At 43.3% G+C, this 27463-nt stretch overlaps 1 protein-coding gene across 5 annotated transcripts in view; it reads left to right on the top strand.

The window, feature by feature from the left end:
• IQCH (IQ motif containing H) overlaps positions 1–27463 on the top strand; it is a 198932-nt gene that overhangs the window by 124832 nt on the left and 46637 nt on the right. For all 5 annotated transcript variants that reach the window (XM_079129578.1, XM_079129580.1, XM_079129581.1 and 2 more), the window contains 3 exons: positions 10–201; positions 16111–16231; positions 19084–19370. In XM_079129578.1, coding sequence (XP_078985704.1) covers positions 10–201; positions 16111–16231; positions 19084–19370 — 600 coding nt within the window. The remainder of the gene's footprint in view (positions 1–9; positions 202–16110; positions 16232–19083; positions 19371–27463) is intronic.

Here is a 27463-nt window from a genome sequence, read left to right on the forward strand (position 1 = left end):
GCCCCACAGATGATAGAACAGCTGAGCCAGCTGGTGACCGATCACCTGCGAATCCAACGCTGGCTCTTCAAAATGGACTCAGAGTTTGGAGGAAACGGGACAGCATTTTGTGACATTCCTTCCCACCTAAAGTGCTACAAGTGGGTGCTGAAGGAGAGTGACAGATACGGCTCCAAAGACTGGAATAAGAAGTGGGCACAAGTGAGTGTTCAGTGGTGGCTTAAACCATAGTGTCCATGGACAGTTAGGAGACAAGCAGGGCTCAGCTAGGAGAGGAATGCTCTCCTTTTTTTTTTTTTTTTTTTTCAATTTATTTTTATTGTAAACAAATGGGATACATGTTGTTTCTGTTTGTACATGGAGTAACAGCATACCATTTGCATAATCATACATTTACATAGGGTAATGGTGTTTGATTCATTCTGTTATTTTTTCCTCCCCCCCACCCCTCCCACCCCTCTTTTCCCTCTATACAGTCCCTCCTTCCTCCATTCTTGCCCCCCTCCCACCCCCCATTATGTGTCATCATCCGCTTATCAGTGAGATCATTCGTCTTTTGGATTTTTGAGATTGGCTTATCTCACTTAGCATGATATTCTCCAATTTCATCCATTTGCCTGGGAATGCTCTCTCTTAAGACTCAACTCTGTCACCTATCAGCAGGCCTTTCTTGGGCCTCCGTCCTTGCATAAAAAATGAAAGGCAAATCAATTATGATAATTAGGAAGTGATTTTTTTCTTATTCAGGTAACATTACACATCTCACTATTTGCCCTATGAGGGTCTTGATCGTGTGCTTCTATCAACTGTTGTTATTAAGCTAGATGTATTTTATTATGAGATAGAAATTCTATTAGCAAACGGTTGTCACCTGGAAGCTAATGTATAATAGCATTCTGTCAGCAGTCATGTTTTTTAAAGACAATCCAGCGAAATTTATATAATTGCTAATCCCTGCAAGATGCCAAGAAAATCGTATGCCCAGCAGACAATCTCTCGGCAAAACCTGAGTAGTAGGTAAGAAGTTTTAGGATCTGAGTGAAAATGTATAAATTTTCCATGCACATTGGTAAGATAATTATACAACCTCTTAGTCTGTTCCAAATTTGTTTAATAATTAGTTTTGAATGGTTTAATGTTGAAATTAAACCCACCACTCTAAAAGCTGTTCCATTTTTACATCCAGAGACCTAGGCTTCCCTGGCTTCCCTTAATCCTGCCCCTCCATTTTGGCTGACCTACTAGTTAAAGTATTACTGATTAGGAAAACCGAAATACAGATTCCCTTAACTGGTCCCTTCCCTCCTGGTATACCTAACAGTGGGCCATGAAAAGTGATTTGTATCTGCTTTGAGCATCCCACTACAGAGGGACATGAATCAAGACACCAAGTGACGGGAAGGGAGGGCACACTCGAGGGAACCGCATTATTCTTGGGAAAGTGAAGTGATAGATAAATCTAGAGAACAGTCAGGAGAGTGAGTTCCCTTTGACAAATGTGACGGTTCTCCCCATGATCTATTCTGGGCTCCCCACCCCCCTGTCAGTGAATGCACTAAATGCAGTACCTGTCATGGCCAGCTTTTTACATATTATTTAAAGGATGCCAAAGTGAATTACTCTTCTAGAAAAAAGTATAAAACAAGGAAAATGTATTTAATTTTGAGGCCCATGGAGGTTTTTCTTATGTTTCTTTGAATGGGATTTTATTTCACATTGTATAGAATCTCTTTCTTAAAACTGTTGAGATTAAGAAAAGTATGACTGTTTTATTTTAAAAATTGAGTGTGCAAAGTGTTTGCTGGCCTCAATATTTCAAAAGAATAATAATTTTTAAAGAATTCCCCTGATGCCATCTATACTCTCATAAATTTGAAATGTGTGACTTTAAGTTTAAAAAATACTTACAGTACTGACACTTGGCTGAATTGTACTTAGAAGACTTATTGTACATTATTTAATTTCAATCATTTTAAAACTATACCATTTTTAATTGTCAGCAAATACATTTGGCAGTGTTGCTAGTGTTATTAAGTGTGAAACTCCTGAATAATTACTGGTCTATCTAAATCATTTTTTTAAAACTTAACAAGGAAAAAATAATTACCCAGGAATCCTTTTATAGTCTTAGGCCTGTGCTAAGCCACAATGTGGTGAGAACGCAAAAGTGAAAATAAAGATAAAGCAGTTCCAAAGAGCTTCTGTTTGTTTGTATATATATAAGTATTTATATATGTATATATATATATATGTGTGCGTTATGTGTATATATATATACACATATACATGTTGTATACAATATATATTATGTGTGTTGTATGTATATATAAACATACATACGTGTTTATATATACATACATATGTGTTGTATGTGTATACTATATATACATGTATGTATGTATATATATGACTATTGACATTCTTTTGCCTTCAGAGTGAAATTGCATTGAAAGTGAAGGTGAACTGCAGTCCTCCATTGAATGTAGCCATGGAAAATTTAGGATTAGAATTCTCCTTTGTTCCAGAAGACCATTGTAATGGTGCACATTTAAACATCAAAGCATTACTTTATGAGCACAGGCATGTTTTAATGTCCTATTACAGTTTGTAGACCTGTTTCTTTTGATAATGAAGACATTGTGTCATCAAGCCTAGCCTGATACATACAAAACATATGCTGGCAGGTTATTAAAAATTTCAGCTTCTTGATGAAAGACTATCCTGCAGGCTAAGAGTCCAGAGAAAGACTCCATTCTGGGAGAATTATTAGAAATGAGAATATGACTGTAAGCACTAAATTATGTTAATACTTACAAATAGCATCATTTGCATAGCAGTTTATGATACGATACCATGATTTTCTCATTGGTATGTTGTAGGCAACAGATTAAAAACAGTGCTGTTTATGGGAGTTTGGGCCATTTTGAGATTCCCCTGCATCTCATGCAGATATTGGTTTTAGATGTAGGCAGGGTTCAGTGTAGACTCAAGTATCTAATATAAAGATCATCTTTATTTTTTCTATTCTAATTTTGAACCAGTTACTTGGCTGGTTGCAGGTGAGACTTGAAACGAAGTCATGGAGTCAACAGATGCTGGAACGCCACAGTCACATTCACACCAGTATAGATATGTAGGTGATTTTGGAAAGGCCAGATGTAGCCTGATGGCCACAAGGAAAACAAAGCCAATCTTTTCTTTTCTCTTCTTTTCTTTTTCCTTTCTTTTCCCCTCCCTCCCTCCCTCCTTCCCTTCCTTCCTTCCTTCCTTCCTTCCTTCCTTCCTTCCTTCCTTCCTTCCTTCCTTCCTTCCTTCCATTCTTTTTTGGGTAATTTGGTGCTGAGCCTGTTCTCTTCATCCTATCAGTTAACAAAACCTGCTCCTCTTAACAGATTCCAGTAAGTTCCATCCTCAAGTGTCCCATGCTTATTAAGGTATAGTGAATCTACACACTTGGGCACACTCCAAACCCTTAGCTCACCAGTTGGGAGTGTTTGTTTTCATTTAGTAGGAAAAAGGGTTTAAGTAGAGGAGAAGCCTTCTTGGGCACACTTATTACCTAAGATCGCCTAGGGAGACCCAGGTACACTTACTTGCCACTGTTCCTTCCTGTAGTTTTTTTCTTTTCTTTTCTGTTCTTTTCTCTTCTCTTCTCTTCTCTTCTCTTCTCTTCTCTTCTCTTCTTTTCTTTTCTTCTTAAGGGTAAATCTTCCCTCTCTCAATTCCTGGGGTATTGACTCGATGGCAGGGATCTTCTGGTGACATTGCTCTCAAGAGATCTTATGAACAGTTCCTCTGAATAAAGAACTAAGCCAGTTTACCTCTTTGCCTCAGTCCACCAGAGAGTCTGGGATGTGGACATCATGGTGTCACTAGTTTCCACTTAATGAGAGAAAAGAAGTTGAACTGGTTCTTGAAAGCTGCAATTAAATACTGCTATTTCAGCCTTTTGTAAGAGCAGTTTTACCTTGACTCGTACAGTACTTTGGTTTACTTTGTTGGGCACTGGAGGTCACCAAAGAGGGGAGAATTAGTTCAAGGCACCCCAAACTAGAAAAGGTAGAATAAGCCACAGCTGTTGTTTTTTTGTCTCTGTATAGAACTGTCAGCAAACAAAATCCACTGTTCCAAAAGAGAACCAACAACCACTTATGCCTTAGAACTCTACATCTGCATCTCCGTCATGAAGACCTCCATCCATTCAGAATAGCCTTGTAACTGGGTCAGATGAGTCTTTGTAGGATGGCTGAGCACCCCCTCAGAATTTAGGTATTTCTTGGGTGATCCCAAAGAACTATTGCCTCATAACCACAAAATTTTTAGAAAAGTTGAAAGATAATATAACAATATTTAAAAATATTTAATCAAATAAGTGCATAAGCACTTCCCCCATAGTCTTCATTTTTGTGTACTAAATTCCAAATGTGCAGCATCTATCTTCCATAGTGACAAAAATAGTGTATATCAGATTGTAACCATTCACCATGTTTACACAGTTATCACAATTAATGACTGCATAACATTCTTTATATAGATTAACTCTAGTATATAAAACAATTCACTGAATTGAAAATTTAGACTATTTCCAGCTTCTTCTTCTTCCTTTTTTTTTTTTTTTTTTTGGTGGGGGGGGAAAAGTTTTGTTTGGTTTTACTCTTAGTTTTGGTGTGTACCTCTTTTGCTTAAGTTGAATTACCTCCCTAAAGTAGCCTGCTGTTATCATGAGGAGAATGCTTTACGGCTCTTGTAATAGACTGCTCTGTTTCTTAGAAGATAGTTCACATTTCCAAAGCAAGTAGAGAATAAGCATGCTGGCATTACCACAGCCTCACCAGCCCCGGATTGCCCTTTCACTTTTGGTATTAAAATGTTCCTTATGGTTGCTGTTATTTGATTACTTGCAAGGGATATTCTTTTATCATTATCTTTACTATTATTTGTATTTTATATTAGAAACATAACCTTTGTTGTTAATAAAATCTAGGCTTTTAGGTTTCAAAAATCTAGAGCACCACTTTTCCTAATCATTAAACTATATATAAATGATTGTTCATTTGCTTTTTATGTTTATTTTTAGATCCTAAAAATCTTGACTTCTTAAACTCTCTTTGTGTATTTAGTAGTTGCCTGGCCCACCCCTGGGAGTGAGCACTGTGTAGGGTCGTGAGCACAGGTTTTCTTTAATTCGGTAATAATAATGGCTACCTGCCTCCTGGGTGCCAGGCACTGCACTGAGCACAGGACATGAATCATCTCAAACTCAGGAAGAACCTGAGGTTTTACTCCTTTACCTCCACACCAACTTGGTAAGGAAGGGATCCCCTGTTTACAGGGGGAGACACGTGCCCAGGAAGCAAAGTGGCTTGCCCAGTTTCACACGGCTGACAAGTGATTGTGCCTGACTGCGGACCCACGTCTAACTCCCAGCCCAGTGCTCTCACTAAACCCAGTCAAAGCCATTCAGAAGAGACCCTCTTATTTGGGAGTCCCAGAGAAGAATTCCCCTTAGGTCCTTCCTTTTGTGACTTGTACCATGTGCCGCCATTGTGGCAGGCTTTCTGCTCTCCACAGAGACTTGGGGGAACACAGATGTCCCTAGAACACAGCCACTGCTCTCCAGGTTCTTCCTTTTTCCACCAGGTGGTGAACTGGGAGGTGAGGAGGGAAGTCAGTACACACTCAGCCGCAGAGGGGGCAGGTAGCCAGGGAGGCCTCAGGTGCATGAGTGAGGAGAGGGAGTTTACACGTCACCTTTGGCTTATTCAGTGGGTGACAGTTTTCAGTGCCTTTCTCAACCTAATATACTGTCATGATCATTTGAGCCTGTCAATTCTTGAAAAAAGTTTTGAGCAGCTTACCTTCACAATTTAAAACTACAATGAGCATTTTAAACCCTGTTTAAAACCTGTTTTTCATATGTGCAACCAAATATTTTGGTTTTTGTTTTGAGGTTTTTTGTTTTGTTTAGTGTGGTTTTTTTCAGTTTCCTGTTCCAGTTGACATGGTGCACTCTCTTTTAAGCAGAATGAGTGCTGGAATAGGCTAGTCAGAGAGTGGAACCTTCAACGATTCAGTGAATATTCAGGACCACCAAGAGCTGGTTGTCTTCATGAAAGCCCATCGCCCAGCCTGCCTAGGTTCCAGTCCCTCGCTTGCTAGGCAGAGAGCCACAGGCAGATCACTCCAGCCCTCCCGGTCTCTGCATCTGTAAACAGGGGTAGTATGAGTACTTGCCTCATGGGGAGGTGGTGATAATCCCTGCACTGGCTAGCAGTAGACTTCACACCTAAGAGTTCAAGTATTGCTTTTATTATACTAATAATAGAAATTTTCATTATAACAAAATATAAGCAATATTGAACAAGTGCAAAAAAAATCAATCTTTCTTTAGTTAGTAGGCCTTTTAGGATCTCATAGGCTTCTAGAATGTTGTGATAACCATCCACTATCACCATAAAGGACTGTGGTACTGAGGATCAGAATGTCAATTCAGTGGTTTCTATTCTGCGATTTTCCTAGATAATGCTTTTTAAAAGAATAAACCTTGATATCATTTCAAAATAGGAAACATGACCATGTGTTTGAACTTACTAACATGTTGAATAAAGAGGCTTGACAGAGTAGAAATTATTCAGACCAAAAGACGGAGTCTGGTTGCTTCATTTTCTGGTTCCGGTTGGTGTATTTTCTAATTAGTGTAGCAGCACGTCACCACCATCACTGGAAAGTCTTAATCATTTACATATTTTTCCTTATCTCTGAGAATGACTTAGAATGTGTTCTTCCAGTTCAATGGTTATTTTCCTGACGCTGCCAGGGTTGAGTTGGAGGTGCTTCTCTGTGCCCGAGGACGATGACAGGAGAAGGAAAATTGCCTCCCCAAGTTAAATGAAAGCCAGGGTACCCCTTCCGAGGACCTATAATAGTCAGCTCTACAAGCTGTTGGTTTGTGTGTCCTATTGATTTAATATGCTTCTAATCAGTACATAAAGCTATGGGCCTGCAGTGTTAATTTTTCATATGCTTACAAAGTACCCTTTGATTTTCTGTCACACGTTAATTACAGCGTTTTGCCATTAAATAGGAAGCTTTGTGTAAACTAATTACTAGGTAATCATTGTCTACTGCAAGCGTGCTGTTTGTACCTTTTATTTTATTCTAAAAATGCACAGATCTCACAGTCTGGAAACACTCTACCTTCCAGCCATTAGCTCTCACTAATTCATAGCATTATTGTGGTGAGAGTGTAGGAGTTGTAATTGTTGTGGTATCAGAGCTGTTAATTACCGGAGTAAACAGTTGAAATGGTGCCAAGGTCTATTGTACAAGGCAGAGAAAAGGAGGTTTAAATGTTACTCCCACCATCTGGGGACTGGGGGAGAGCAAACGCTTGGAAACAGCAGTGAGGCGCTATCGCGGCTTCAGCTCCAGGGTTGGCGGCCATATGGATCCCGAATATTTTGAATCAATTGAATTTAACTGCCAGTTTTTCGCAATAACAGCGCGGAAGGAAGGAATAAAGCAAAAGATGAGAGGAACGAGAATTGGTTAGTGTTTTCACATCCAGGAAGTCCCCGTTGGAGTTCTTTTGGAAATGTCTGCTCTGCTGAAAACCACAGAGCCGGGTGGGGATCTGGAACGGGTTCAGAATGAGTTTTACTCTGCTCTGAAGGCGGCTGCGCCATTTGCTTCTGGTCGTCTGTCCTCGGTGCCCCGGGGGTGAGCAAGGGATGCCCTTGAGAAGACTCAGACGTCCTGTCACTGTGCCAGATCCAGCAAAAACCCCACTTTGGCATTCACTGATTTATGATGCTGGCGTGGACTGTAGAAAGAAAACAATCGATATTTAATGCTGCTACATCTGCCTCAAGTACATGCATCTGTAGGTGAGGAAAGATCAAAGGAGATCCGGCCCCTCGCTCTGATTAAGAAACCGAGCTGCTGGCCCGTCCCTTTTGTACGAAATTAAAATATGAAATCTCCCGATGGCCTCTCATTTCATGGCAGAGACTCACTCCTCTCCCCCACTACTTGAATGAAAAATCAAGTCCAAGGGGCACATGTGCTTTCTTTTGTTTTTAATTTTCAATTAAAGCGCTTTCATCAGCATATGCAATTTTCTCAACCAGCATTTCTCTACCTGGAAAGGAAGAAACCTATTACCAGTCGTACTGATTCTGGCTACTTCCACTTATGGTTGATTTTGAAACTGCGTGGTTTCCACTTTAAAATATGGCATCTTTAAGACGGTCATATAGATTTAGTCGACGTCACTCTTACATTTCAATATAATTTCCTCAGAAACCGTTTCCCACGTTAAAAAAAAAGAATCGTGAAACACCAGCCACTTGCTGCTGTAACTACTTTTTAATATTGTTCCCCAAACATGAGCATATTCTTCTCCTTTTAAACCACCTTGGATTACTGTATTTATTTCTAATTGTTCCTTTAGCAGATGTTGAAGTAATTCGGGGCATAGTGTAAACAACTCCTTTAAAGAGAGAGATCACAGATACACGTGAACCAAGGACAGTGTTGTCAGGCTTTTATGATGGCAGTTCTGTCCTGGGGGGGAATTTCCCCCCAGCTTTTGTGTATGTGCAAAGTTCAATTAAGAATTTCAAGAAGCGCTTAATCTTTATCTATTGAAAGCCCCAGCATGCAGCGCGACAGAGTGAGCCCAGAAAGAAAACCACGGCCGCCTGTGGTGATGGGAGAACAGAAACTGCTGGAAAGTTGAAAGGGAATGAACCTTTCCCGCGTCTTGGACGGCGCGAAGCGGTTGCGCTGAGCTTTGGAATGGAAGCGCAGCATATGTGCCTCAGTTGGACAAAAAGCTTCCCGAGTGAAATCGACTGCCAGGCCTGCGTGTCGGTGCAAGGTGGAGGCCTAGATAATGAGGGACAGACTCCTCGAGAAGCAGCGAGTGGATAATGCTACATAAGTATGGAATTATATACCGCGTTTTCACCATTCTGTTTAATGAGAGCCGCCACCGCAGCGAATCACTTGCCACCCAGCCGAAATGGGCCATTAGCTATCAAGGGAAAATTGTCTTTGCCGCTTTCAGCAGATGGAGCAAATATTTTACAAAGCAATTTTACATACCAAAAACATTTGTGTGCCTTGGTAATGTTGGCTGTTTTACATTATGTTACCTTCTACAGCAGCATAATTTTCCATCTCATCGAAGGCAAACTTGGCATTTTTGATTTTTAAATTCTCAATTAACAATTAAACATGGAGTATTAAAGCAGTCCTTAAACTTTAAGTAGGTGTGGGAAGTAGTTTATGGCTTGCCGCAGACATCTTCATTTTTTCTTCATCCTCTCAGCATATTTTTGGCACTCTAAAGAGGGACGATTTCTAATGATCTTCATGGAAAGGAATCCGTGGAAACCACCACTGATTGCAGAACAAGAGTAGAGGGCTCATGGGGTGATCAGAGCATTTGCAGACCTCAGATGTCCATTGTGGATTGTGGGGACATGATTTGGGTCATCCTTCTGTATCTGTTTAAAATGCTGAAGCATCAAATAACAGAAATCCCAACTCAAAAAAATGGCTTTATAAATAAAGAGAAATTATTATCTTGGCTATCTGAAAACCCAAAGATTGTTCTAGCTTCAGAAAAGCCTTAACACAGTGGCTCAGTGACATGATCAAGGACCCAGATTCTTTCCCTCTCTGCTCTGCACTGTGCATGTAGTTGGCTCCATTCTAAGGCTGGCTATCCTCCGGTTTGCAAGACAGCTGGCTATCCTCCAGTAGTTCCTGAATTTTGTCCTTGGTCGAGGCAATAGGAAGAGAGAACATCTCACCTGGTAGCATTCCCAGAAAAACATAACACTTCTTTCAGAAGGCCCCAATAAGTACTTCCTAACACTTGATCGACCTCATTGGGTCATGTGCCTTATCCTCAACCAACCTTGTGACCAAGGCACAGCATTGCTGATCAGGGGCCCACCTTGGAGGTAAGGGCAGAATATTTCTACCTCAATCTTACATAGCAAAGAATAGGGGAGGGGAGGTTCCTGAAAGAGAATTTGGGATATCAATACCCTGAAAGAGGGGACAAAGATCCTGGGCAGCCAACAAGAAAGGCCACTATACTATTTTTTCATAAATTTAATAATGAAAATCAAGCATCACCTGTGGATGATCTTATCTGACCCAAATTGACTATTTTATGGCCATCGATGGCAGGTACGGCACAGATCCCATTGCACTGGTAACAACTGGATTTGAACCCAAGTTTTGCTACTTCCTGGCTCTGTGATGGGAAATGGGATGAAGATATCTATCTTAGATAGTGACTGTGGGAAAATAAATGTAGAACTCCTGGCATTTGACTGCCAGATGGCAAACTTTGAATAAGTGAGAGCAGCAATTTTACCTAAAAAGAAATGACTGCATTGGTAAAAAGTATCCTATGAAAATCAGCCTTCTCAATTCACCTTCAAATTTGAAATTCCTCCCTTCTCTCCACCTCTGTGCCACCAGCTGATTCAAATGCTGGGCACCTTCTGCAGTGCCCCACGCTTTACCCGCTGAAAGAGGCAGGGGGCAGTGGAGAGCACTCACCAGGAGTCGAAGCTGCCAGGGCGCTCCTGCAGTCTCTCTGCGGGACTTAGAAGCCCCCTTCCCTCTCCTGTTACATGAAGCATTTGTCCTAGATAGTCCATATGGCCCCTTTCAAAGCTGACAGTGTTGCTTAGTTTTTCAGGTCATTGTCTTGCCCTTTTGACTTCATGCCACTCTCCATTCCTCCATTTAAGTTTTCAGAAGTGACTATAAAGCAGAACCATCTAGGCAGGTGCTTTGATTTTCTTCTACACTTGATCTTAGCCAAAAGACTGAGAAATGATTCCTTGGTTTTCTTTCCCCTGCCCCTCTTTTCCTGTTTTAATCAGGAAAAGAAAACAGGGAGGGTCTTCACCTTCAGGTGAAGGGGACAACCCTGACTGAGAGAGTAATCAAAACCACCCCTTGGTTTTCTTTTAAACCCTATCAGTAATGTCTGATGTGGGAGATGGAGGTGATTTGCCAAAAGGTACATTTTATGTAATGCACCACTGACAGTTCAAAAAAGCAGCTAAAATAAAATGTGAGTTTGGTGGGACTGATTTTAGGAATATTCTAATTTGTATTCCTCCCTCTCCATCTTCTCCAAGACACACACACACACACACACACACACACACACACACACAGGCACATTTGGAATTTGCTTGGTTGGGAGAGCTAACTCTCTAGAGTTTGAAGTCACTTTAGTTATTGAGGGCAGTATTAAACTGAATATTTTAGTGACTTCCCCAGAGATATCCTGAATTTCCTTCAGTCAAATTTTCTTCCTTCAAACTTACACTGTGTGTGTGTGTGTGTGTGTGTGTAGTGTAGTGCTGGGGATTGAACCCAGGATCTCATGCATACTAGGCAAGGACTCCCAGCCCTATACTTGAGAGAGAGAGAGAGAGAGAGAAAGAGAGAGAGAGAGAGAGAGAGGATGAACTGAGAGGCAAGGTCCTTGCTGAATCCCCAAAGGTCTCCAGCATGCAGTGTGAGTGCATGGTTCAGTAGTAGAGTGCTTGCCTAGCATGAGCTGAGCTGAGGCCTGGGTTCAATCCCCAGCACTGCAAAACAGTCTCTAGGATGCTCCAGTCTGGTGGAGAGACGCTCTGCAGGTATCTTGAAACCTTTCAAGGTCATGACTACTGTTGATGCCCTCTGAAGGGTAAAGGTGGATCCAGACGTAGTGTGAGCAAGCCTTGCAATGGAAAAGATGGGGCTGAAGTTCCTCCTGGCCGGGAACTACCCTTGTGCTATCAGCTCCACCAAGGCCAGAAGCTCCTGTGCATCCCCTCTCAGCGCAATCATGATGGAAAGGAAATCTGGCATTCTGACTTTTTTTTAAAAAAGTAAAGTATAGTTTCCCACCACTTGTTTATCATTCGCACGGGATATCTTTTCCTTTCTACACCCCTGAGTCACTGGCTCTAAATGATCTGCTCAATGTGGGTGACAGGCCCTCGGAAACACTGACTTGGCTGTCAATCACCCTGATGATACTCACTGAAAAGAAACATCCTGACTACTCGTTGCACAAGTTAGTAAGATAGAGAAGATGCTCCCTGTTGCTGGCTTACAGCAGAAATTCAATATATATGCACTTTGGGAGAGGGGCAAGAGGAGGAGGAAAGCAAGCCAGCAATGGCTCCCTGGACGGTTATTTTTTGTCTTCAATCATTTGTCAGAAGCCACTCAATAATAGAATGTGGCAACTCAGTGAGTGACTTTCCCTGAGCCTCCTCCCTGTAGGCACCTCAGCCTCCCATTTGTATAAAGGGTGACCATCCCATTGCCTACCTGCTGGCCTACCTCAGGGTGTTGCTGTGGGGCTGAGGGAGATCTTGATTTGGAGTCTATGATAAGAGAAAAGCACTGTGCGCATACTGTTCTGATAGTTGACATGGGTGGAGGTGTTTGGCGTGTGTGACTTTGTGTGTGTGTGTGCTTTAGTTTGTTCTGAACAGAATGAGGCTCAATAGCTTGAAAGCATTGCCTTATAGAATCGTGGTCATTGCATTTGAACTCCATAAAATGATAATCACCAGAGAACGGAAACTCACCCCCAAACTGAGAACACACACCTGACCTGGGCGGGCCCTGGTGGCCGTGGGATCTTGCTGCTCTGAAGGAAGAGGGTGTCGTAGCTCCTCACACCTGGCTGCGAGGCAGCCTTCTGCTCCTGGATCTGAGCTCCCCAGCAGAAACTGTGCTGTGAAGGGTTGTGTTGAGGATGCGGGTGAAATAACATGAAGCTCTTGGGCAGAGAGTCATTTGCTGTCCTTTCTGTGGGCTGTGGGTCCTACTCTATCATCATCACCGTCATCATCATTATTATTTTGTAGAGGCGCAGGCGCAATTCTCTTTTATGGGTACTAAGGCAATTCTTCGGTAAAATCCTTATGTTTGCCATCAGACACTTTCAAAATAAAGAAATAAATTAAACAGTTAATACCACCCCCTCCCGCCCCCATTACTACTCCCCACGCTGTCTTCTCAGAGAGTTAATCATGTCCCCAAGCTGCCCCCGTGAGCCCGGCGTCGCCCACTGAACATCACCCGCCAGGGCCTTCATGAAACTGTGTACATCTTGTGATGGGATGTGTCGCATCCTCCAGATTCCTGCAGCAGACTCGCCCCTAGGAAATGTGTCCCCTTGCTGTGGCTTTGTGCACAGAAGCAATGCCAAGCGTCACAGCAGAATGGGGAATTTTGTGAGCAGAGGGTAGTGGTGGCAGCCGGGAATCGCGTCCTGACGCCTCACACCCGCAGCAACCCTGGAGTTAATTACTGGCCTTCATGTAGCATGTTGCATCTGAGGTGACACTTCATAAATGTCACCTCATTTATCTTCCTGATGCCCCTCAGAGGCAGGGAATCCCATAAAACCCACCCAGGAAGAATTGGCAGTTCGTGAGCAGCCATTCCCTCAGGTGGTTCCTGGGCAGAGAGCGGGCAGCCTGGGGAGATCTCTTGTCACATCTCTTGCTCTGTAACTTCAGCCGTTAAGGACTACGTCCCTGTGTTTACCACCACCGTGATTCATTCCACAAATATTCAGCGTTCCCTGCGCTGGACACCATGGAGACTGAGCTCAAAGCCAATGTCTTTGCCCCTTGGAACCCCCACGGGAGCTGGAGGACAGGGAAGACAGACACCCAGCTGGAGCAGCACAGAAGACCTGGGGGAGGTGTGACTGGGTCCTCAGAAAGGATGAGGAGTCACCAAGGGAGAAAGAGGAGGAAGACAGGGGAGGCAGTTCGGGGGAAGCTAGACACTGGGAAGGAGAGAGGTGAGACTACATTGGGAGTAGAGGCCATATCACAGAAGACCTTCTGCAGGCGTCCCGCTGAGGAGTTTGCTTGATCTAGTAAGTGGCAGGACTTTGACCTGCTCCTTCACTGCTTCCTCTCCATTTTCCCTACCCCGCCCCACCCCCAATAATTCCCAAATATATATCTTTTTCTCTAGTACAGTTTCTTAAGAGGCCATATAGGGTATGACCAGGTTTCACACCTTTAATCAAGGCAGAACAAAAATGAAATCTCCTCTTCCTCAGTCAGGGCTTCCTTCCCTGACATTCAGGTTTCCAGAGCAGGGCAGGAATGTAAAGTTCTGCTTCATCACCCCAGCTTTGGGGCACTTCATGAATCAGAGACAATCAGTCTTCCTCTACAGAATCGGATGACTCTAACCGAAACAAAAAAAAAATAAAAAGATGACTTTGGAGGATTGCTCAAAGATAGAACAAAGGATGTGCCATGTTGCTGAAACTGCTCTTTGCACATATTTGTTTCTGATTTAGAGGCAGGACTTTGGGAAGATCAGGTGATTTACAGTGAACATCAGAGCAAATTTATACAGGATACAGGATATGAAGGAAGGAAAAAGGCCTGTTGCTTTGACAGCAGTTTTCCTGGCCTGTGTGTAGCCCTATTCCCCAGTTCTTCTTGACGGGCCTCACTCTACCAGGTCCGTCATCCTGCACCAAGGGTGGGCAGGGTGCTCTGCATTTCTGTCTGGTATGTCACATGCTTACTAAGCTAATAAAATTCCCACCAGGAGTTTCTGGACATTTCAGAAATTATCAGATTATTTGGACCTTCCTAGTATGTACTCAGATGCTTGTCTTCTGCTGTGGATTTTCAGCAGGCATTGGACCCAGAATCAACCAGATGTTCCAAGGAGTTGAGGGGGTGGGGGAGACAGAGGACAATCACTTTTTAATGTTTAGGGAAATTGGAAATAAATGAGCATGCAGATGATTTCTTAGACTCCACCCGCACCACCCGCAAAGCTGATTCCTACAGATGACTGAGCCATCGCTCTTAGGCAATGGAGTCTTTTTGTTGTTGTTGTTGTTGCCAGGGATTGAATGTGGGGGTGCATAACCATTGAGCCACATCCTCGGCCCTTTTTTTACATTTTATTTAGAAACAGGGCCTCACTAAGTTGCTGATGCTGGTTTTGAACTCGCAATCCTCCTGCCTCAGCCTTCTGAGTGCTGGGATCACAGGTGTGCACCACGGTGCCCGGGTGATTCATCACTCTTAGATTTACAAGTTTCCCTGCGACCCAAGTCACATCTGAGCTTTTCTCGTCACTGTCCTATATTTTGAATATAAACGCTGCACATCGTATGGGCTTGTGTCCAGTGCCCTGCCCCACTTCTGGAAGAAATGACGTCTGAAATGTGGCCTCTATTTGAACATTCTTAGAGAAAAGCATTATAACTGATGATGTCCAAAAAAGAAATTGCCCTGGCAAACCAAGGATGTTCATATCCGAAAGCCAGAATTCTCGTTCACAAGAGGGTTTCCTACTGTTTTCACTTGGCCGCGGGCTCTAGTCTTTGGGTGTTTCACTGATATGGGGCCAGCCTCACAGCTAGACAGCTGAGACTGTGACCTGGGAGGATTTCAGGCCCATGGAGACTGGTCCCAATGCTTCTCTTCCCCTCACTCTTCCCACCTGCCCACCTAAAATCCCACCTGTACAGCTTCAGCCCGTAGTATAGGCTTTGGTGACAGAGTTGTTGGATGCAGGGAGGGCACAGATTAAAGAAACGGAAATTCCAAAGAAAGATCTTGCCAACTCCATTATTTCTCCTAAGTTTGACCCAGTTAGGGGTCACAGAATAAAAAACATCCCAGTCTGAAGAATCTCAGGGCAAGTTAGTTAGCTCCACATTTTACAAAATGGGAAACTGAGGTCCACAGTGGGGAGGTACATTGCCCAAGGATACTCTGCTGGTCAGGCAGCAGTGCATCCAAAACTTGGGTTTCCCGAAACCCAGATCAAAGGGTGCCTTTGGTAGATGACAGGCACAATTAACAGCAGTTTTTAGGGGGCCCAATCACTTTGAAATATGAAAACCGAAATGGCCGGAAAAACAGAGAAATTTTTCAAAATGGCTTTCTGACTCTGGGTAAACAGTAACCACATTTTTTTTGCCTGTTGGAGGCCTGGTTTTTAATCACTCCACAAGCAGTTTTCATTTCTGTAGTAAAATTGCTTGTGGTTCTATTTAATTTGTTTCTGCAGGAGCCAGCTTTGGTGAAGATCTCTGAGGAGCTGGCGGGCATTTTAGCACAGCACGCACAGCCAGTCAATGAGAAACGGTTCCCGACGTGGAGGAAATTCCTCCAAACATTTCTCAGTCAAGGTAAATAAGACTGGAAAGTTTCCATTGAGGAGCAGGCTACACAGCCTTGGGTTCTAGTTTGGGGTCGGCTGGGGCTGATGTGAATCCTTTGCTGGCCTGTGTTGGTTTAGGAAAGTGCTCCTGCGGCTGACATTTTTTTCTTTCCAAGTGTTACCTCAATATTTATCTTGTACCAGCCTCTTAAGTAAATAGGAACTGAGCATACCAAGCATGGCATGTGTAATTCAAGATTCTGGGTCTTTTCTAACGCCAGACTTCTCCTGAGAGGGGGGCTTCGGATCTGTCCCTCATCTGTGGCCTTGAGCAAGGTTCTTAGACTCTCAGAGGCCCCAGGTCCTTGCTTTCTTGCTGCACGAGGTTGTTGGGAGGACTTAATGAACTAGAGATATGAAAGTGTCTGCCATGGGTCCCTGATCAATGCGAGTTTTCCCTACGATTCTCTAGGAGAGCAGAAATGGCCTCACTTCTGGTTCAGAAAGGTAGCATTTGCAAACAGGAATCCTCTCAGGCCAGGAACAAAGCTGGCCTCCATTCCTTTCACCCTCCTCCCTCCTCATCCTCATTTTCTAGGGACATTGGAGGTTCATGCCTGAGGGTGTAAATGGAACAGATGATGCTCATCCCAGTCCCAGATATCCCTGCAGGACCACACAGGGCACGGCCACGCTAGGCCTTTCTTCTCTCAGCGCTGCAGTGTAGATACTTATGCTTTCCCACATGGACCATGAGACAGACCACAGAAGGTATCTTTCCACTCACTGTCAGGTGATGAGGATAAGAACAGTACATTAGCATTAACGTATAATGAGAAGATGAAAATGTTAAGTGATATCAGCAGGAACAGCATAGTGATAATAAGAGCATGATCAGGATAACATACTAAGCACACATGGTACTTATTATATGCCAGGCACTATCCTACATATGCATATATTTACATTGTTAATCCTCCTAATAATCATATGAAGTGGGTACTATTATTGCCCTCATTTGATAGAGGAGGAACCCAAGGTTAAAAGATGAACTCACCCCAAATCACTCTGCTAACACATAGAAAAGCCCATAAAAGGCTACCTCTGCATCGCTGTGGAGTCTTGGCCACAGCCAGGAGGTACATTTATCAAGGAATATGTCTTAGCTCAGGGTATGGGAGCATCAGAAGGCACAGGGCTGTGGATTGTTGAATACAGTAGCTGGACAGGGTGTGGTCGATGTCCTGGGAATGGATTATTTAAGCCACAGGATGGTCACAGTCTTCTACTAAGAAAACAAGGTGCTACATGACCTCCAATATCCTCTCTTCTCTCAAAGTCTAGGATTCCACAAATTTCCACATGCACCCCTGGATAGAAAAGTAGAAGTAAGAAACCCATCCCTAGGCCTAAGGGGAAGAAAATACGGTTCCTTCCACAGAAATACAATATTTTTTTAAAAGTTCAGAACAAGAGATTTTTTAAGTTAGGAGGGAAAAACATGAAGATCTTCAGGTCCATCCAGATCAGGGTGTTAGGAAGTTTTCAGATCTTTCAAGGTCGGCCTGCAAAGCCTTCCTTGAAGCTATTTCACTTCATGTGAACCCCCAGCCACCATCTCAGCTGAGCCGCACAACCACAAGCTAAGCTTCCCCTCCACCTCCTGTTCATCTCCCTCCTACCCCTCAGCTGCTCTGTAAATGCAGTTCTTGTTGATGGGAGGCAGGGCAGACTTTATTAACCCAGTTTTATAGATGAAGAAACTAAGTTTCAGGGAGACAGGAAATGACTTGGGCAGAATCATACAACAGAGAAGAGGTGAATGGGAGCACAAAGTCAGATCCTGTAATTCTAGTACATCTTAGAACCTGGTTCTTGTAAGTAATGTGCTTTCCAGGGATGAGCCGGGCTCCGAGCCTAGTGCGTTCAGCAGGCCGTTGTGAACGCTCTCTGACGGGGTTCAGCATCCCCTCTGCTCCCTGACTCTAAGGTCACCCTCTCCCCCAGCTCCCACTATTACCTGCTTTGTTCCACTCCTGTCCTCTCAAATGTGCTTATGGCTACAAAATGTGGCGTAGATTTGATTTCCATGCCGTGATAGCATTACATCAAAGAAAGTACATTTAAATAAAAAAAAGAGGGATGAATTGCTTTGAAAGGAAAAATGAACAGTGATCAGGTTGTGGTCATGATGCTGAGAAAATAGTATACATAAGCTTCTTTGAAATCAAATGGCTAAAGGTATCTTGTAAGTAATAAAGGAGAATACATTTCCACAGAAGCAGTATCTTGCAAAACCTAGGTGACCCAAGTTAACTGAATCAGGCACCCACTCGATTGTTTGTTTTTGTAGATTTTGTTGTTGTCTGTTGCATGTACCTTCTAAATCCTTGGCAACTATATTCAGCAAGGCTTCATTTGAAGAAAAGAACATCTGGAACCAACAAATGGATACGTTAGGGCTAGAATGTGTACCCTCTAACACAGTTTTCATTTGAAACCTGGCGTTTGTTTGGGATATCCCTAGCCCAATTTTAGACACTGAAGGAAAGTACCTCTTGTCTGAAGTACAGTGTCTTTTCATTTGATCAGAATCAAAAGTGCCCTTCATTGAGCCCTATTTACTGTAGGCCAAGCATGGGGCCAAATACCATAGATAGAGTTTGTCTAAGATTCACAAGAATCTAGCAAGGGAGGTCTTCTTATGCCCATTTTACAGACAAAGAAAAATAAGTTAAGACTGAAGCTATTTGTCCAAAGTCTGTCAGGATCCGACAGGTGAAGGATCTGAGCCCATGTCCAACTGCCTGCAGCCCAAGTCATCTCCTCCTGCAATCCCTGTGAATGTGTCCTTTCATCTGCTTCCATCTTTCCCACCAGGGGGCGTGATTGAAGCATTCCCACCTGCAGATAGTATCACCAACCTGACGGTGGATATGCTGATAGAGCCTAATGGAGAAATCAGGTTGCTGTCAACGGGAGACCAGTTTCATGCCGAAGGCCCCTTCATTTCCTCCGGGACTACCATGCCTCAGACCTCAGTAGACCCCCAAGTTCTCAGTTCTTTGTGTCTCCAAATTGGAGAGGCCTGCAAGATGAGAAATGTGATCGGGTACTTTTCTGTAGATCTGGTGACGTTTATTGATCCACGCACCTTGGAACAGCAGGTAAGTCAAACCGATGTCACATAAATTACTGAAATACTTCACAACCCCATACCTCCATGTGAAGGATAATATGAGGGGGCTTCTAGAACTCTGTGCACTGGTGAGCTGACTGTAAATCTGCATCTGTGCAGTCCATGCCCAGGTGTGAGACCAGGCTTAATGTCTAGAAACAGAGCCCAGGTCAGTCTCACATGGGTACAGCTGGAGTTTAAATGACCGAATCTCACCCTGCACAGCTCTGTGATTGGGCCCTCAGTTCTGTCTGTTAGCGTTAAGTTTGTGTTCTCATGAAACTACGCCAGCCAGGAACTGAAGCTATTGTATCCTGTTCTTATCATAATCACTAGAAAGGAGTTAAGAGTCCTTGTTTCCATTTCTTTTCTTACCAGTAGATCACCAGCAACTTGGGTTGTCAATTTTTTTCATTTCAAATATGTATTGGGAGATATATCAGAAATACAAAAAGATCTAAATAATGATACAATCAATATCTTGCACCCCATCCTGCTGAAGAAATAAAGTGGTGTCAATGCCTCCTGTGGTCCTGCGCCGTCCTTGATGAGCACACGGCCCTTCCTGCTCCCTGAGCCCAGCGGAAGCTTCAGTCTTCCATTTGGGGGTTTGCTTCCTTTCCATATCATTACACTTTTATTGCACACGGATATACCCCACTTTTGTTTTTGAAGTATGTTCGGGATCGTGACATCCATGCGCTGTGGTTCCACAGCATGCGTTTACTCTCCTCAAGTTTCCATTTGCAACATTTTTCAGGCACACGTGGCTCTGATGTGTAATATTCAGGATAAATACTTTTCAACCTTTTTGGCTTTGCTTTTTGTTTTTTTCTCCAAAATTACAATGTTTTGATTTCACTACCACTTCACAATTCAGTTCAGTTGCTCCTCTTTTCTTTTCTTTAAAAATATTTTTAGTTGTAGATGAACACGATTATCTTCATTTATTTATTTATTTATTTATTTGTGTAGTGCTGAGAATCGAACCCAGTGCCTCCCACATGCTGGACAAACCTCTACCACTGAGCCCCAGCCCCAGCCCGTGCTCCTCCTTCCTTGTCGGGTGTCCAGACCTCTGCCTGAAGAATAAAATAGCCTTCTAGCCTCCCTCTCTCCATATCCTCTGGCCATCGAGTATTGTAAATATACTTTAGTTGTTTCATATTCATTATTCTCAATTTCATGGTTCTCCATTGCAGTCAGATGATGGTTTCAAAGCGAGAATTTATGTTTTTGGCAGTTGTCGGCTTGTTCAATAACCATTTTCCATTTGCCTTCCCAGGCCTTGCCCTGGTTTCCCATTCTGTTCTCAGACCCACATGTTGATAGTGAGAAGGAGACTGAAGGGCACTCGGAAGCCTTCCAGGGGCGGAGGGAGGACAGAAACAGCATGGCCTGGAGAAAGAGCTGGGTGGCAGGAAAGCAGGCGGAGGAGAGGCAGGGGAGGCTGCCCTCCCCCGCCACACAAGGAAGAATGGAACCCGTGGCTCCTTGTGTAGCAGGGAGGATAGAGCTATGGGGACAGCTGACTTGCGGTTCTCATTTATTTGACTGTGATATTGGGAGACTTGCATACAGCAATGAGTATGCAAGTCTCATTTTCCACCCTGAGTCCTGGTCCTTCCCTGAGCTAACCACTCACTGGTACTTCTGGGAGAAAGGTCCTCTCTTCGCTTGGCTGGTCCCGTGTACCCGGCCAGCCTGTCTCGCCCTACCTCCCCCTGTGTCTCTCCTGTCCATCCACACAGCCTCTCTCATTCTCTTATTCATCCTTCTGCCTTGACACCTGCTGTCCTTCTATCCAAAATGTTCTTGCCTCTTTTTTTTTTTTTTTTTTTTTATCTAATTAGCTTGCATTCCCATCCATCCTATTTCAGCTCAGGGATGCCTTTCCTGACTTCCTGACAATGTCAAATTTCCCTGCCATGGTTCTTATATCATCGTGCATCTCTTTCCGGTCCCTTATCTCGGTTGCAATTTTAAACTTGTGTACCTGATTATCTAGTTCACATCCATCTCCCTCGGAGTTGGTAAGCTTCCTGAGGCATGTACTGTGTCTCTTTTTGCTCTCCATTATGTGCTCAGCACTTATCTCCACCATGAGACAAAATAGGTGTTCAATAAATGTTTCTTGAATGAACGAGTGAACAAGGAGGTGTTCTAGCAGCTGTGGGATGCTTGTTTAAAGAAGCTCAGGCATTGGTTGGATGGAGGGGATGGTGAGGGTTAACCCAAGGTTCTCTGATTTCCTCACACCATGAGATCTCCTTCCCCCTCCCCATTGATACTTGAACATGTGGTCATTTGTATCGTGATTATCAGTAGAATGTGCAAGGAAGTTCCCAGTAGCCACCCCAAAGGGCGCTTCTACATCAGCAAGGAAAGTATGTTTGTTCTCTGTGTATAACAGATTATTTGCAAGTCATAGGCATATCCTCTAGCCATTTCACATGTGATATCACCCCAGAAAGCACCTTAATTTCCAACTGGCATGCCTCGTGGTGCCTGAGAAGAGACTGACCCATTAGCAGCCTCTCACTGTTGCCTGTTTAACAGATTTTTTAAAAAGTCACCTTGTTTTGCTCAGCATTTCTTCAATTACTTATTACTGATGATGGATCTCTTTTCATGTTTGTTGACCCTTTTACACATCTTTTCCTTGTTGTCTGATCATATCTTTTGCCCCCTCTCAACTGGATGATAATGCAAATGTTGATTTATGAAGCTTATTGTATATGAGGAATTCTCTGGTCTTCACATTGCAATGCAATCTCCCAGATTGTCATGTGTGGCAACTCTGTCTCCGCCTCTGCCTCTCCACCTCCGTCTGCCATGTTTTTCCACAATAAAATTATTCTTTTCTCCCTTGTCACTGAATAATAATATTTCGTGGGGAAATATTCCAAGAGACACCAATATCTTATTCTTCATCAAATTCCACCCACAAAACTGAACGTTCATGGCCACCTTTCTCCCGAATCAACTTCCCAGAGCTGAGTTTTCTCTCTCTATCCTTCTCTCCATATCCATTAGTCAGCAGTCTTCTGAAAGAAGGAAGAAAGTTTTCCTTCTCCACCTTTCCGGGATGTGTGTGTGTGTGTGTGTGTGTGTGTGTGTGTGTGTGTGTGTGTGTTTATGCATCTGTGCTTACATCAGTATGAACTCATGGGTTTCTATTTTACGTAATAGATTGTATTTTGATATTTTCATTATTCTGGTGCCCAAGTTATCTCAGATGTGACCACTAGAAGCCCTTTCAAAGTGGCTCTTGTGTGTCTTTGACACAGACATTGTTCTTTGAGCATTGTCTTACTTTCTGACACAATGAGATGTTCCAGGTTCAGTTTACATTTTACCTGCCCCAGACCCAGGATCAACCCAGACTGGGTTCAGTGAAGGAAGATTGGGGCCCTTAGTGCTGTCACGGCTGCTGGAGTGTCATTAGTTCTGGCACCTCTCAGTGGACAGAGCTAGGAAACACATGAATTTTTACATGTCCAATGCACATATACAATTGCATATATATAGACACACATGCATACACACACCCATATATAGAATATATACACACATGCTTGTCTATACATACATACATGCATGCACGCATCTACAATAATTCTGTAACAGTGTATAGAATCATGGGTTTCTGCCAATATCTCCAATTCTAATCCAACACCTCTGTTCCATCTAGACTTCACCTTTTCCACACATTAAAAACTTCTGCTTGAATACATTAAAATTATTAAACTGAAAAAAAAAAAACATCTGCTTTTCCAACAAGGAACCCAAGTCTCTTCAGCCTCAGTAAATCTAACTCATTTGCTCAATCAGTTTACCCATGTGTTTCATGTAACCAGTCCCACCCATGTGTGCCGTCTCCATCGCCTGCCACATGTGGCCTGCCTGCCTCTGGGGCCTGGGCACCAAGCCCTGTCCTTGTTAAGTTTACCTGTAGTGCTCATCATCACACTGAAGTTTCAGACAAATCTAGCTGTTTTTTTTTTTTTAATTGCTGTATTACCTTGGACTTATCAATTTCTCTAGTCTTCTGTTTTCTCAGTTGCAAAATAAACAGGTTAGCTTTCTTGACTTCTGAAGAAACTTTGAGTAAAATTGCTTGTTTCAATAACATTTTCATAGTACTTATTTTGTGTATCAGGAAATGTGAATTTTAATAAGAAGAACCACTTTTTTAAATATTTTTTTTAGTTGTAGATGGACATAATACCTTTACTTTATTTCTATGTGGTGTTGAGACTGGAACCCAGTGCCTCACACATGCCAGGCAAGTGCTCTACAACTGAGCCACAATCCAGCCCCAGAAGAACTACTTTTTTAAAATTATTACAAATACTTACAAAGATTTATGTAGACTTGTATTATTCACAACAACTAGTCAATAATTTCAAAAAGCCTAAATTCTAATGACAGAGTATTTTTAAACAAATTATAATAAATTAGTGAAGTAAGTACTATGCAAATATGAAAACTCATGTTTTTGAAGAGTATTTAAAGGAGACTATATAGAAGAGTGGAAGGGTAAAAAGCAGATCACAAATAATATATGCAATATAGTAATTTTTAGGAAAAGAACCTACAGACATACACCAAGTTAGGATGAGTCATTCTTTCTGTATAGGATGATTGAAAGTATGATAGGCAGAGTAATGGTCCCCTAAGAAAGACTTTCATGCCTTTATCCCCAAAACCTGTGTTTCTAGTCAGAAAAAAAATGTGAATAGCAATAATCATAAATCTGCATAACATGTTACTTTGCAAGCACTTTCACATGCAATATCTTAATCACCTCAAAAAACCACATTCATTCAAATTCTTGCCTGCTGGCCTACTTTAGTCAGCTTTTTTTGCCACTGTGACCAACAGTTTTAAGGAGGAAAAGTTTCTTTGCGGCTCACAGTCGCAGAAGTCTCAGTCTGTAGATGGCCGACTCCATTCCTCAAGGCCCAAGGTGAGGCTGAACATCATGGCAGAAGAGTGTGGCAGAGGAAAGTGGCTCAGGGCTTTGCACCAAGAAGCAGAGAAGGAGCTCCGCTCATCAAGGACAAAATACACACCCCAAGGACACAACTCTGGGACCCACCTCCTCCAGCCACACCCTACCTGCCTTCAGTTAGCACCCAGCTCATCCCTGTCGGGGGATTAATTTACTGATTGGGTTAAGGCTGTCATAACCAGTCATTTATCCTCTGCACTTTCTTGCATTGTCTTACACATGAGCTTTTGGGGACAACTAATATCCAAACCATAACAGGGTCCCAGCTGGGACCCATGATCTACCATGCTGGCACAATGGGAGCGGAAGGCACCGGGAGCCAAGAAAATGTACATAAAATCAGAGAGGTACACCAGAAAGCCCCACGATTGTGAGTTCACTCCAGATAAGAAGGCGGACCATTCTGTCTGGACACAAGCAAATAGGAATGAGGTTCTAGGGCAGCGAAACGGAGGACAGTTCGGGAAATGTAGGGTTTGAACACTGGGAGCCTCAGACGGAGGTCATTTGGGAATAAAAGAGAGAGGGGCTGTTCCCTGGGACATGGAGCTGGTGGAGCACGGTACACAATGGCTTCCCACAGTGGCTGTAGGTCCAAGGTGCCAGCACCCTAGGAACAGGAAATCCCAGCTTTTGGACACTGCTTGCAGAACACGCGGTGCTCGAGAGACACGGAGGAACGAGGTGGCCGCGCTGCCCACTTGACCTTCTCACCTGACGGGGAGAGGAGGGCTCTGCTCCACGTTCCGGTGAAGGAACTTAAACAAAGAGCAGCAAACACTATTCCCAAGCCCCACGGGTCCTGGAGCCAGGGCCGAGGATGGGCACAGCTAGTGGTTTCTAGGAGGGGCACGAGTTCCCGCAAGAGGCTGCAGGTTGAGGAGGGACTGACGTGTTCCTTGAGCAAACATCTTCTGAGGGCCTACTCTGCCCCCAGGTGCTGAGAGAACCGAAGAAAGCAAGCCGTGTCCTGTCTGCTATGTCACAGCTGTCACCCAATTCCATTTGGTACATATGCACATGGTTGTTTTGTACTCTTATGGATTCATAAGCATACATACGGTCTCCATGACTTTTTTTTTTTACTGTAGATTGAGTCCAGGAGCACTTAACCACTGAGTCACATCCCCAGCCTTTTATTTATTTATTTGTTTGTATTTTGAGAGAGGGTCTCACTAAGTTGCTGAGGCTGGCTTTAAACTTGTGATTCTCCTGCCTCAGCCTCCTGCGTCTCTGGGATTACAAGTGCACACTATTGTGTCCTGCTCCAAGACTTTTTAAATTTCCTACGAAATGCACTAGGCCTTGTGTTTCTTTTATCTCTTCACAATATTTTATACAAAGATGATTACATTACATCAACCACTAATGGTTGTTTATTGGTGGACTTTTGTATCTTCAAGATGATGCCTATCCGTTGAGCTTATTTAGTCACTTTTGACAGACTCTAAATGAAACTTGTGTTTATTGATCATCTATTATGTGCAAGCCATTATGCTAGGTGCTACAGAAGTTTCAAAGATATTAGGAATATGGAAGTGCCTACCCTTAGAGAGCTCCCAATCCTGCTGGGGAGACAAGCTTCAAAAATTAATTCTAAGAAAAGACTTAAGCTAGGCACAGTGGCCCACGCCTGTAATCCCAATGTTCTGGGAGACTGAGGCAGGAGAGTTACAGGTTTGAGGCCAACTAAGTGAGGCCCTATCTCAAAATAAAAAAGGACTTGGATGTAGATCAGAGGTAGAGCACCGCTGGGGTCAATCCCCAGTACTTCAAAAACAAGGTCGATGCAGGGCTAAAGCCTTCCAGGAAACTGAGGCAGCACAAAGAACCCCTTCAAACCCTGATTCTTGCAATCACGTCAGAAAGATTACAGACATGTTGTTCAGAGGAACAGGCATGAGTTTAGAATGAAGGGAAAGAGAAAAGGGGACACCCTCAAGGGAGGTCCCTCTCCTTTCTGAGAGGACCCGCACACTTCTCCTGCCCTCCAGCTTTATTGGGGATCCCAGGGAAGTTTCCAGATAGTCCCACCCAGGTCCACCTCTTGACTTTTGACTGACAGCATGATGGCCTCAGACTTTCAAGTCCCCACTGGTCATGACAACCCTAGGTCCCTTTGCCCCATGCTGACCACTTCTAATTGGAAGCCGTTCTTACAGATATTATGGTCAGGGGGAATCATCTTTATCTCCCTGAGTTCCAGGATCTGGTCTCTGTAGGGGGTCAAACTCACCCTCTCCCTCCCCTCAGGGTAACTCGCGTTCTTATCTGCATGATAGGCCTGCATTTCTCCTGCAGGTAACAGGTTGTTCGCTGAGGAATGGGACACAGCCTGTCCACTCAGGCCAGGCAGGGCTGTAGGTAAATTGCTTCTTGGAAAAGAAAGCACATGGGGTTAGCATGGTGGGCCCATTTTATAGAATTCTTCCCTTAACCTCACATTCCTACCACTCACAGCTCCTGTCCCCTATCAAGCTTAAGTGACCACTACATAGAACAGTAAAAGAACTTAGAACATAGGACAATAAGAGACATCAAAAAGGTCTTCTCCATTCCCCTGCCAAATTATTTGCTACATGAATTCAGACAAGAGAAAGAGCCCTTCTGTTTGGAACAATCAAGAAAATTTTTTTCTTATAGGGTAGGTGGAATTTGAGCTGAAGGATAATTAGGATTTGAAGAAGGAGAAGAAAGAATGTATTTAAAGTGGAAAGAGGTTGTAACGGTGGTGATAAAACTCACACAGCACAGGGGGTGCTGCTGATAACCTACATTTTTTTTTTTCATGGTATTAGGGACCATGAAAAGAGATTGTGAAAAAGACAGAAAGTCCTTGCTGTATATCCATATATATTCCATATATTCGGAAAACTGTTTCTAAAAGTTTTTAAATATAGCCTATCAGCCTAGAATAGAAAAAAAAAAAATTTGACAATAATTCCATTGCTATGCTAGTGGATTTCAGCCCCACTCTTGCCACTGACCAGTAAGATGCTTTAGACAACTCACTTGACCTCTCTGAGCCTTGCTCTCTCCTGTAACAAGTGGTGAATTCCTGCTCT

The sequence above is a fragment of the Sciurus vulgaris genome (genome assembly GCF_902686455.1).
Source record: "Sciurus vulgaris genome assembly, chromosome: 2".
NCBI classification, from domain to species: domain Eukaryota; kingdom Metazoa; phylum Chordata; class Mammalia; order Rodentia; family Sciuridae; genus Sciurus; species Sciurus vulgaris.